This window comes from Callithrix jacchus, chromosome 5, assembly GCF_049354715.1.
Source record: "Callithrix jacchus isolate 240 chromosome 5, calJac240_pri, whole genome shotgun sequence".
NCBI lineage: Eukaryota > Metazoa > Chordata > Mammalia > Primates > Cebidae > Callithrix > Callithrix jacchus.
In genome coordinates, this window is record NC_133506.1 from 74,145,669 (window position 1) to 74,156,456 (window position 10,788).

Consider the following 10,788-nt stretch of genomic DNA (forward strand, 5'->3'; position numbering starts at 1 on the left):
GTAATCGGGAGACCGCGGGGTCCCTAAGAGGAGGCAGAGGGCGTGGGCGGAGGCGGGCCCAATCATCTCCGTATTTACATATGTATGAGGTCGCCTGGGCCAGTGGCGAGGAGGTGGAGCTTCTGGGGGTGGGAAGGGGGCGGGCACCCTCAGAGTCGCAGAGTATAAAGACCGCGATCCGCGACCGCGGGCTCCGCACTGCTGAGGAGCGGAGCCTCCGCCTGGGGGCCCCCAGTCCCTGGCTGTCCCCCAACTGCGCGTCCCCGCCCCACCCCCGCGGCCAAGCCGCCACTGGTGCAGTGGTCTCTGCTTGGCGGAGGGAGCCTTGAGCTTCCTTCCACAGCCTCTTTGCATCTTGGATTTCGGGGCGGCCCCCTCCCCCCCTTCTCCCTGCCTTTTTGTACCCCGCTTTTTTCTGCGTTTTGCTCGGCTTTTGTAGCCGTCTGTTTTTGCACCCCTTTTCGCTTTGCTTCTAGGCGGTTTGGGGGGGTGAAGCTGCATTCATACCCCTTCCTCTTGTTATTCTCCCCTGCTCTGACAGCACCCCTTTTCATCGCAGTTGGGGGGCCTAGGATCGGTGCATCTTCCGCCGCCCTGCCAGCACCCCGCAGCGCGTGGCCGTGCACCTCGGAATTTGCAGCAGCTGCATATCTGAGGGGGGTCTCCTTTGCCCTCGCCTCCTTCCCTCCCCGCGCTTTTGGGTGTGTGGAGGGCTACAGCGCGCGGCGTCCCCGCTTCTCCGCAGCCCCCAGCCCCGGGCCGGGACTCGCCCCGCGCCGCCAAGATGGTCATCCAGAAAGAGAAGAAGAGCTGCGGGCAGGTGGTTGAGGAGTGGAAGGAGTTCGTGTGGAACCCGAGGACGCACCAGTTCATGGGCCGCACCGGGACCAGCTGGGGTACGCAGGGCCGGCACACGAGGGGCGGTGGGGGAGCCGCGGGGCGACGCCTTGGGGGGCGCAGGGTCCCGCCAGCGCGGCCCCAGCTCCCCTCCCGGGTCCCCGCGTCCAGCCCCCCTGCCGGGCTCTGGGCTGGGAGGGGGCCGGATCGCCAGTCTAATCTCCCCGGCTGGCCGTGCGGAGGCGGAGAAAGTAGGTCACAGCCGCCTTCCCGCCCCCCGCGGAGCCCCTTCAGGCGGGGGGTCTCCTGCTCTGCCTGTGTGTCAGCGCCGCGGCGCTCACACTCCCTCTTGGGGCCTGTCCGCTCCACACGGGCGTCCCCCACCTCCAAAGAGCGCCCCTTCCCTACCTCCGGCTCTCACTAGCTCTTCAGCCCCGTTTATTTTTAGCTCGTGCCCACCCCCTGGACCCTAGGAATGTTCTTGAGGGGGCGGGTCTTAGGGGGGATGTTAGGGGGGTTCTTCACGGCGGAAGTTGTCTGTATCCCACCGCCTGGCCTTGGGAGCCTTCTGTGACTGCTTTGTAGGTGGGGGGGCTGCTGATAGTATGAGTTTTTCGGAGGCTGCAGGTTTTGCTCCCATGTCGGTGGGGGACGGAGGAGTGGTCACTGTGGTGAGATGTGTGCATCAGCCAGCCGAGTGTCTGTGGCAGTCAGATGGCTTGGGAGCCTGCCCAGGCTGACCATGGCAGGGCTTAGGGAGTTGTAGTGGTCAGGGGGCTCTGGTGACCCGCACAGGTGCAGGTGAGGAGGGGTGGAATTTTCCCCAGAGGGATGGTCAAGCTGGGTCACTGAGACACAGGGGACCCTGTGTGACACGGTTTACAATTTTTCCAAACTGATTGGGCACTGTCCCCATCAGTCCACCAGCTCAAGGGCCCCCAAGGTGGGTCCCATGCAATCAATGCCCTCAGGGAACTCAAAGTCCAGCCCCTGGGATGGGAAGAATCCAGCAATACTTGGGAGAACTGGAGGACTTCATGGTAGAAGTGTCTTCTGAGGCCGGTCGAGGTGGCTCAAGCCTGTAATCCCAGCACTGTGGATGGCCGAGGCGGGTGGATCACGAGGTCAGAGATGGAGACCATCCTGGTCAACATGGTGAAACCCTGTCTCTACTAAAAAAAAATACAAAAAATTAGCCAGGCATGGTGGCGCGTGCCTGTAATCTCAGCTACTCAGGAGGCTGAGGCAGGAGAATTGCCTGAACCCAGGAGGTGGAGGTTGCGGTGAGCCGAGATGGCAGCATTGCACTCCAGCCTGGGTAACAAGAGCGAAACTCCATCTCAAAAAAAAAAAAAAAAAAAAAAAAGAAGAAGTGTCTTCTGAGGTGGAAGGATTGGGATTCCTTCCAAAGTGGTGGGAACAGGGGGCCCTTACTTCAGGCGGGGTAGCCATAGAGAGATCCAGCCAAGGGAAAGCTGTGGGAGATTCTGCCTTTCCTCCCTGCCTCTGCCCAGGGTGCTGGGTGTGAGCTGAGGGTGGAGTGACTGTCAAAGGTTCTAACAAGCTGTCTCTGAGAGATTTATAGCTAGGCTAGAGTGTTAGGTCTTTCATTTCAGGAACTGATCAAAATTTGGCTTCTCCAGGGCATCAGGAGAGAGATTTTGCTATTCAAACCTGAGGTTCCATGTTCTGCAAGGTGGTATGAGAGTTTGCTTGCCAGGTGCAGTGGCTCACGCCTGTAATCCCAGCAGTTTGGGAGGCCGAGGCAGGTGGATTATCTGAGGTCGGGAATTCAAGACCAGCCTGACCACCAACATGGAGAAACCCAGTCTCTACTAAAAATACAAAATTAGCTGGGCGTGATGGTACAGGCCTGTAGTCCCAGCTATACAGGAGGCTGAGGCAGGAGAATCTCTTGAACCCGGAGGCAGAGGTTGCAGTGAGCTGAGATCGCACCACTGCACTCCAGCCTGGCAACAGAGCAAGACACCATCTCAAAAAAAAAATGTCATCATGCTAGCACAGCTTTAAGCATGAGTATGAGTGTAGAGGTAACAGATGTGTGCCTTTTCAGGACTATGCATGGCTGAAAAGTTGGAAATGTAATTGGAGGCAAAATGACAGCAGCCTACACTTGGAGTTGCCCCAGCAAGGAGAGTTTAGGTCTCTGTGGCTTCCACAAGGTCGGGCTTCACTGTGCCCTAGGGCCGGGGGAGGGGAGGGGCTGGGAGTCATGGCTGAAAGCCAGACACAACTGCCTGTTTCCATTGTCTTATTTTGCTCCCAGGGGAAGGCTCTAAGACATCTCTGTGGGTCTGTGACCAGGCCCAGTGCCGAACTTCAGAGTGGGTAGGAGGGTGCGTGGGGATAGGAGAGGGTATAGTGGGAACCGTAGGCCCTGCTCACCCTGTTTCCTCCTCCCTAGCCTTTATCCTCCTCTTCTACCTCGTCTTTTATGGCTTCCTCACCGCCATGTTCTCTCTCACCATGTGGGTGATGCTACAGACTGTCTCCGACCATACCCCCAAGTACCAGGACCGACTGGCCACACCAGGTGAGTGCAAAGGCTCCCCCTGCCAGCTACACTAATTGCTGTTGTGCCCCTAAACCTCTAGAAGGAACTAGTAGTTCTTTCCAGGAGTTTGATTCTGATGACCCAATCCCTATATGCTTGGGAACTTCTTGGAATCTTTCCTCCTTCCCATTTCCTACAGCTGGGAACTGTGTGATTTGGGCATGTGGCAGATAACCACGGGAAATCACCCTCCCATGAAGACAATCTCAGATATTCACTGCTGTCCGCACCCTGGTGTTTTCTGGGTCCATTTTCTTCCCTCTGTGTGAAGTCCCTCATCTTATAGATACCCCTAACTTCTGCCTTTGTCGGCTGTAGGCTTGATGATTCGCCCCAAGACTGAGAACCTTGATGTCATTGTCAATGTCAGTGACACTGAAAGCTGGGACCAGCATGTTCAGAAGCTCAACAAGTTCTTGGAGCGTGAGTGTTGGCCGGGCTGTGTGGCAGGTCAAGACTTCGGGCAGGGGATTGGGGACCTTGGAAATGGAACATCTGGCTCCTGACTCCCTCCTCTCCCACCTCTTTAGCTTACAACGACTCTATCCAAGCCCAGAAGAATGATGTCTGCCGCCCTGGGCGCTATTACGAACAGCCAGATAATGGAGTCCTCAACTACCCCAAACGTGCCTGCCAATTCAACCGGACCCAGCTGGGCATCTGCTCCGGCATTGGGGACCCCACCCACTATGGTTACAGCACTGGGCAGCCCTGTGTCTTCATCAAGATGAACCGGGTACCCATGACCGTGGTCCCCAGGGTGAACGGAGGAAGGATCTGGGGCCATCACCTGCAGACAGTTGCATCCTTTCACTGGGGTTAATGGACATGAGAGAAATGTGGATGTTTGTGTAGCTGAGAGAGAAAGAGAGGCGGGGCCCTTGGAGGCTCAGCTCTATAGCTAGGAGGCTGGACGCCCCCCCTGCCTTTTTTTTTGAGACAGGTTCTCACTATGTTGCCCATAGAATTAAGCTATCTGAACCCCTGGAATTATACTATTCTCCCACTTCAACCTCCTTAGCAATTGGGACTATAGTGCCTGGTTTAGCTTGGTCTGGATACCCATCTTTTACAACTTCTTCCTCTGACTCTCTTTACCTTCCATCCTCACTCCAGGTCATCAACTTCTATGCAGGAGCAAACCAGAGCATGAATGTTACCTGTGCTGGGAAGGTGAGTTCACTGGGCCTTGTCTGCCTGCTCACCTGTGTATCCTTCATGGTTTCTGTGTAATTCACCTGTCTCTCCCTATCTTCTTTGCTCCCAGAAGCCCCATCACCATAGAAACAAGGGGGTAAGAGTGGGCTCGTGGGCTTCACTGTAGCTTGAAAGCCAAGGGCCTCGAACTCCTCTTGCTTCTCTCTAGGATGCAGAGGTCTGCTCTCGTAGGGGCAGACACACCCCCTCCTCCACCAATGCCCTGGCCTCTGGCTTCTTCCCTAACCCTTCCACCTTCTCCTTTATTCCCGGATTGTCCATATTTTTTGCTCTCCCTCCCTATGGCCCCTACCCCTCAGTTCCTTCTAGGTATCTGGTAGCTGCTGATCTGTTAGTGCCATCTGCCACCACTACGTTGTCCTTGGGATCCTGTTCCCCTCCATTCACTGCTCTGTCCTTTCTAGAAACCTACGACCCGCTTCACATCCCCTTCCTTGCTTCCTATTCAACCCTTAATCATTTTTCTGTTCTTTCTTGGCTCTGCTCCAGAAATTGATTCCTGAGGATGGGGTAAGAACTCGGGGTAGGAGTGGAGTAGGAGGCTTTCGTGTCATTACCAGCCTTCAGGAGTTCCTAGAATGATGACAGAGACAGACCATACCCTCATCTACACATGCAGACACACACGCAGACTCACAGCTCCAGGGAGGCAGACTTGAGGCAGGCAAAATTGGGGGTGAAGGAAGAAAAAAAGAACAAATGGAAGTCTGGTGAGCTCCTGGGTGCCTGCCATCCCTAACTGGCTCACCCCCATCTTCCTGCACCCCCACAGCGAGATGAAGATGCTGAGAATCTCGGCCATTTCGTCATGTTCCCTTCCAATGGCAACATCGACCTCATGTACTTCCCCTACTATGGCAAAAAGTTCCACGTAAGTCCTAGTACAAGCCCAGGTGGATGGCGGGGGTGGGTGGTGAGCTAGGGAAGGAGGCTGAGTAGGCCCAGGCCTAGACCCTGCCCTGCTCCTCCGGCCCAGGTAAACTACACACAGCCCCTGGTGGCCGTGAAGTTCCTGAATGTGACCCCCAATGTGGAGGTGAATGTAGAATGCCGCATCAATGCCGCCAACATCGCCACAGACGATGAGCGAGACAAGTTTGCTGGCCGCGTGGCATTCAAACTCCGCATCAACAAAACCTGAGGCCCCTTTCTCCCACCCCACCTCTCTCCTGTGGATGCTTCTGGAATGTCCCTGACCCTGCCTGATCCCTCCTTCACCCACCCCAAAGGTATTTTTGATAACAAAGCTATGACTTGTCTGAGCCTCACACCCTTTTCCTTGACTTCTCAACCCAGCCTGAAGTCCATGGCGGTTCTCTGGCCACTTGCATTTTCCACCAACTTCTCCCAACCTCAGCTCAGTCAGAGGGAGCTGGGCTACCAAGATGGCCACAGAGGCGTTAGGAGCCTTTCTAGTTCTGGTTTAGCTGTGAGAGCTACCCACTCTCCTGCCTGCATATCCCTTGAGAGTTATAGGAAGTGCCCATTGACCCACCCACCCACCACCTACACCCGCCTCCCCCACCCTCCCCACCCCCCACACACAAACGTGCACTCGTGCCTCATTTGCTTCCAGAGATGATTGTGGCACTCCGTCCTTCCATTCCTAAGCACTAGCCACTGTCCCTTGATCTCTCTCTCTCACTTTCTCCCTATCTACACAGTCACTATCTTGGTGACTTTGAACTTATCTGGCTCCTGGGAAGCTCTTCTCTGCCTCTTCATCCCTGTTCCCTCCTCTGAAAGGCACCCCTTTGTGACTGAGGACAAGGTGATTCTGTGGCCTTTTCCCTCTTTCCTGGCATGTTCTGCTGCTCACCCTCTGGTGATTCTGTGAGCTGGGAAATGAAGGAATGGAAGCGAGGCCTGCTGTGTTGACCCTTCCCAAAAATCCTCTAGCAGCCCCTGACTGACTTCAGTTTCTTTCTTTCCTTCCTTCCTCTCTTTCCCTTTTTCTCTCTCTCTTTCAACGAGGTTTCACACTTGTTGCCCAGGCTGGAGTACAATGGCGTTTGGCTTGGCTCACTGCAACCTCTGCCTCCCAGGTTCAAGCAATTCTCCTGCCTCAGCCTCCTGAGTAGCTGGGATTACAGGCATTTGCTACCACGCCTGGCTAATTATTTTTGTATTTTTAGTAGAGACGGGGTTTCACCATGTTGGCCAGGCTGGTCTTGAACTCCCGACCTCAGGTGATCTGCCCATCTTGGCCTCCCAATGGGTTGAGATTATAGGCGTGAGCCACTGCACCCAGCTTCAGTTTCTTCCTAGGCCCTTCTATCACCCAAATAGCTGCTACCCAGAGGGGCGGGGTTGACCTAGGCTGAATATCCACTTTGTTTTTATGGATGGCTCCCTTCCCCCATTTGCCTTCCCAGAATATCCTTCAAGTTCCACTTCCCAGGGAGCTCTGGGGGAGGGGTGGCCATTTTTGCTCCGTCCCCAGTGGCCACCTTGGAAACATCAGCTGGCTTTGGGACTATTCCACCTCCTTCCCCCGAGCCCAGATCTGCCCCCACGATCGTCTCTCTGGTTTCTCTTAGCAAGTTATCAACGAATCACTAACTCCTTTCCTTTCCTCCGCATGCAGGCCTGGAAGTTCCAAATCTAGCCTCTGAATGTCTTGGTTCCATCTCCTTCAGACCCCTCTGCCTTTAAAAAAACAAAAACAAAAACAAAAAAAACCCGTAATACCCATAGAATGTCAAATGAGGGGCCTTCTGCCTCCTGCTTTGAATACTCCGTAGCTGTAGAGTATTTTAACTCTTTGTCCTCCAGAATCGCTTCACTTCCTCCTGCCCTCTAACCTTCTTTTTCTTTTTTAATGCGGCAGCATCCATACTCCACCCGCTGGTGGACCCTTCCCTTTTTCTCTAGCTGAATCTGTGTTTCTTCCCTTCGGGTCTCCATGTTTCCCCGCCCCTGCCCCCCACCACAGTCTCTCTCTGCAGTTATTTAATGCCTGTGTCAGATCTACTGTAAAAAGAGGATTAAGTAAAATGAGAGCAATTATATATATAAATATATATCATACACAGAGCCCTGTGTGTGGGTTGTTCCTTTCTGAGCAGCTGGAAGAGTCCAGGGAAGGAGTGGAGGGTGGATCTGGGTGGTCCCAGGGGGATCCCCTGGGCTTTGGAGGCCGCTTCCTAGCTTTGACCTCTTCCTTCCAGTGTCCAAGCATCTACCTTCTTCACCTTGACTAATTTGGCGTACACTATCTTGAGATGACTCCATACAAGTGAGGCAGGAAGCCTACGTCCCTTTTGTACAGTAATGCTTATAAAGTGCCTACTGTGTGCATTCTAGGCACTGTGAGGACACACTTACGAAAGAGGCAGAGGTCCTGCCCCCAAGGAGCTCCCCAGTTTAACGGGAGAGGTGAGGAGCACACGAGAAACTCTCATACAAGGTAGACCTAAACATGCTTCAAGGAAGGGGAGAAAGCCGGTGACAAAATATGACAAAATTCAGAGCTGTCAGCCGTGGTCTGCCGGGGCATTACTGGAAAGTTTCTCAGAGGATGGAGCATTTAATCGGGAGCTTAAAGGAGGAGCGGTTGGCCAGGCGTGGTGGCTCACGCCTATAATACCAGCACTTTGGGAGGCTGAGGCAGGTGGATCACGAAGTCAAGAAATTGAGACTATCCTGGTCAACATGGTGAAACCCATTTCTACTAAAAATACAAAAATTAGCTGGGCATAGTGGTGCGCACCTGTAATCCCAGCTACTCAGGAAGCTGAGGCAGGAGAATTACTTGAACCCAGGAGGCAGAGGTTGCAGTGAGCAGAGATCGCGCCACTGCACTCCAGCCTGGGTAAGGAGAGCGAAACTGTTTCAAAAAAAAAAAAAAAAAAAAGGGGGGTGGTGTGGAGAGAAAAGGGCATCAGCAAATGCCCAGAGACAGGTGAGAAAAGTTGCCTAGAAGAAACATGGATGTCCAAACAATGTGAACTATATGAGCCTAATTTTGTGTAAAAGTAAACACATACACATAAGCATAGAAAAAAATATATGTGATGCTTCTTGTGGTATATGGGGGAAAGGGGAGCCTATAGCTAATTTTTATTTTCTTCTTGGGGCCTTTTTTCTTTTTGCAATTAATTGGTCCTAGTATTTGTCTTGAAAAATAGCTTTATCACATATGCATACACATATACACAATTTTATCATTAATTCATAATACACACACACACACACACACACACACACACATCCCTCATCATATAGAAAAGGATCATTGGGTTTTGGTCATTGTTATACCAAAATTGGGTCATTATCATACACACTTTCATGCATCTTTTCCACTTTTTTTTTTTGAGACAGAGTCTTACTCTGTCACTCAGGCTGGAGTGCAGTGGCACAATCTTGCTCATTGCAACCTCTGCCTCCCACCTCAGCCTCCCGAGTAGCTGGGATTACAGGTGCCCGCCAGCACACCCGGCTAATTTTTGTATTTTTGGTACAGACAGCGTTGTACCATGTTGGCCAGGCTGGTCTCGAACTCCGACCTCTTGAACTGGGTTCAAGCAATTCTCCTGCCTCATCCTCCTGAGTAGCTGGGATTACAGGTGTGCACCACCACGCCTGGCTAATTTTTCTATTTTTAGTAGAGACGGGTTTCATCATGTTGGTCAGGCTGCTCTCAAACTCCTGACCTTGTGATCCGCCTGCCTCAGCCTCCCAAAGTGCTGGGATTACAGGTGTGAGCCACAGTGCCCAGCTGGAAATGTTTTCTAAATAAAAAAATAGAACATGCTGGTTTAAGGTTGTGAATTACAAGTTTAGATTGGAACCATGAGGAATTGGGAGATTTTATTTCATATCTCATTAGAATAAGGCCTGGGCTCTTTTGAGTGGGAGGCTAGGGACCCTGTCTGCCATAGGTCCCCAGGGCCTAGAACAGCTCCTGGCACTGGGTAAGGTACCAATGAGTACCTGCTGTCTAGATGGGATGGGCCCAGAGGGAAAGAAGCCAGCAAGTAGGACCAGAGAGTTTAGGATATATAGTATAGGGGAGCTGGCCTGAAGTCTCAGCTTCGTAATTCTTTTTGTTTTTTGAGACGGACTTTCACTCCGTCACCCAGGCTGGAGTGCAATGGCAAGATCTCTGCTCACTGCAACCTCCGCTTTCCAGGTTCAAGCAATTCTCCTGCTTCAGCCTCCCAGGTAGCTGATATTACAGGCGTGTACCACCATGCCCAGCTAATTTTGCATTTTTAGTAGAGATGGGGTTTCATCATGTTGGTCAGGCTGGTCTCCAACTTCTGACCTCAGGTGATTCACCTGCCTTAGCCTCCCAAAGTGCTGGGGTTACAGGCATGAGCCACCACAGCTGGCCATAATTCTCAATCCTGCAATCTATCAGCTCATAAAGAAGGGACTGGCAGAGTCAGAATGGATCTGAAGCAGCACAGCAGAATTAAAAACAGAGCTAGGGACACCATCTAGGGAAAGGTGGTGAGTAAAAGGGTGGAGGACGGTTGTCAGAAAGGGAGATTTTTCCATTTCCTTGAAATTTGCAGAGTAGATCTGTGTCTTCATCAAAGGTGAGCACGTGTGCAGAGGCACAAAGGGTAACTGTGTGATGGACACGTCTTAATTTGATCGTTGTAATGATTTCACAATATACCCCATATCAAATCATCACATTGCATGCCTTAAATACATGCAATTCTGGGGGGTCAATTATGCCCAATAAAGCTTAAAAAAAAAGATAAAGGAAAAGGAAGCTCACTGAGGTGACTTGTCTACAGAAGCAAGACCAGGACTGAGCATCACGAGCCCTAGTTTGCCTGCTGTATAGGGACAGATATTTAAGAGTCTCTGAAAGAGGTGGATCCAGAGCTCCTGGGGAGAGCATTTCGCATTTCCTAGTAAGAAAGAGAAAAAAAAAAGTGGTCTTGAAAGAAGGCTGGTGGCTTCATAGCTGTCTTGGGGCAAGGCAAGGGGCTCCTGCTGGCACCTTCAGCCTGGCTGATGAGCTGAGAGGACAGTGGCCCCAGAAGCCCCTCTGGACCCTAACACCCATCTCCACCAAATTGGAGGAGGCAGGACAAGCCATGTCTGATCGCCCCTCCAAGCACTGGCTCAGACAGCAGTCGGTGATGGGGAAGAGCCTGCCTGCCCCCATCCCCCCTCCCTGGGAGCCAGCAGCCCTG

General features: G+C 52.6%; 1 protein-coding gene across 2 annotated transcripts; it reads left to right on the forward strand.

Moving 5' to 3' along the window:
* The first annotated feature begins 195 nt into the window (after positions 1-195).
* On the forward strand, positions 196-7,666 carry ATP1B2 (ATPase Na+/K+ transporting subunit beta 2). 2 transcript variants are annotated; one of them, XM_035299882.2, is made up of 9 exons: positions 196-896; positions 3,263-3,391; positions 3,731-3,835; positions 3,943-4,148; positions 4,529-4,585; positions 4,680-4,706; positions 5,120-5,140; positions 5,403-5,501; positions 5,607-7,666. In XM_035299882.2, the coding sequence occupies exons 1-9, from the start codon at positions 785-787 to the stop codon at positions 5,769-5,771; spliced, it is 921 nt and encodes a 306-aa protein (XP_035155773.1). In that variant the 5' UTR covers positions 196-784; the 3' UTR covers positions 5,772-7,666. The 2 variants fall into 2 exon arrangements, with proteins under 2 accessions (XP_035155773.1, XP_035155774.1); XM_035299883.2 differs by lacking the exons at positions 4,680-4,706; positions 5,120-5,140.
* Positions 7,667-10,788: the final 3,122 nt, after the last annotated feature.

Coding starts and splice junctions, on each gene's coding strand:
- ATP1B2 (XM_035299882.2), top strand. CDS start 785: ATGGTCATCCAGAAAGAGAAGAAGAGCTGCGGGCAGGTGGTTGAGGAG. Junction 4,149..4,528: donor TCTTCATCAAGATGAACCGG/GTACCCATGACC, acceptor TCCTCACTCCAG/GTCATCAACTTCTATGCAGG. Junction 4,707..5,119: donor ATCACCATAGAAACAAGGGG/GTAAGAGTGGGC, acceptor GCTCTGCTCCAG/AAATTGATTCCTGAGGATGG.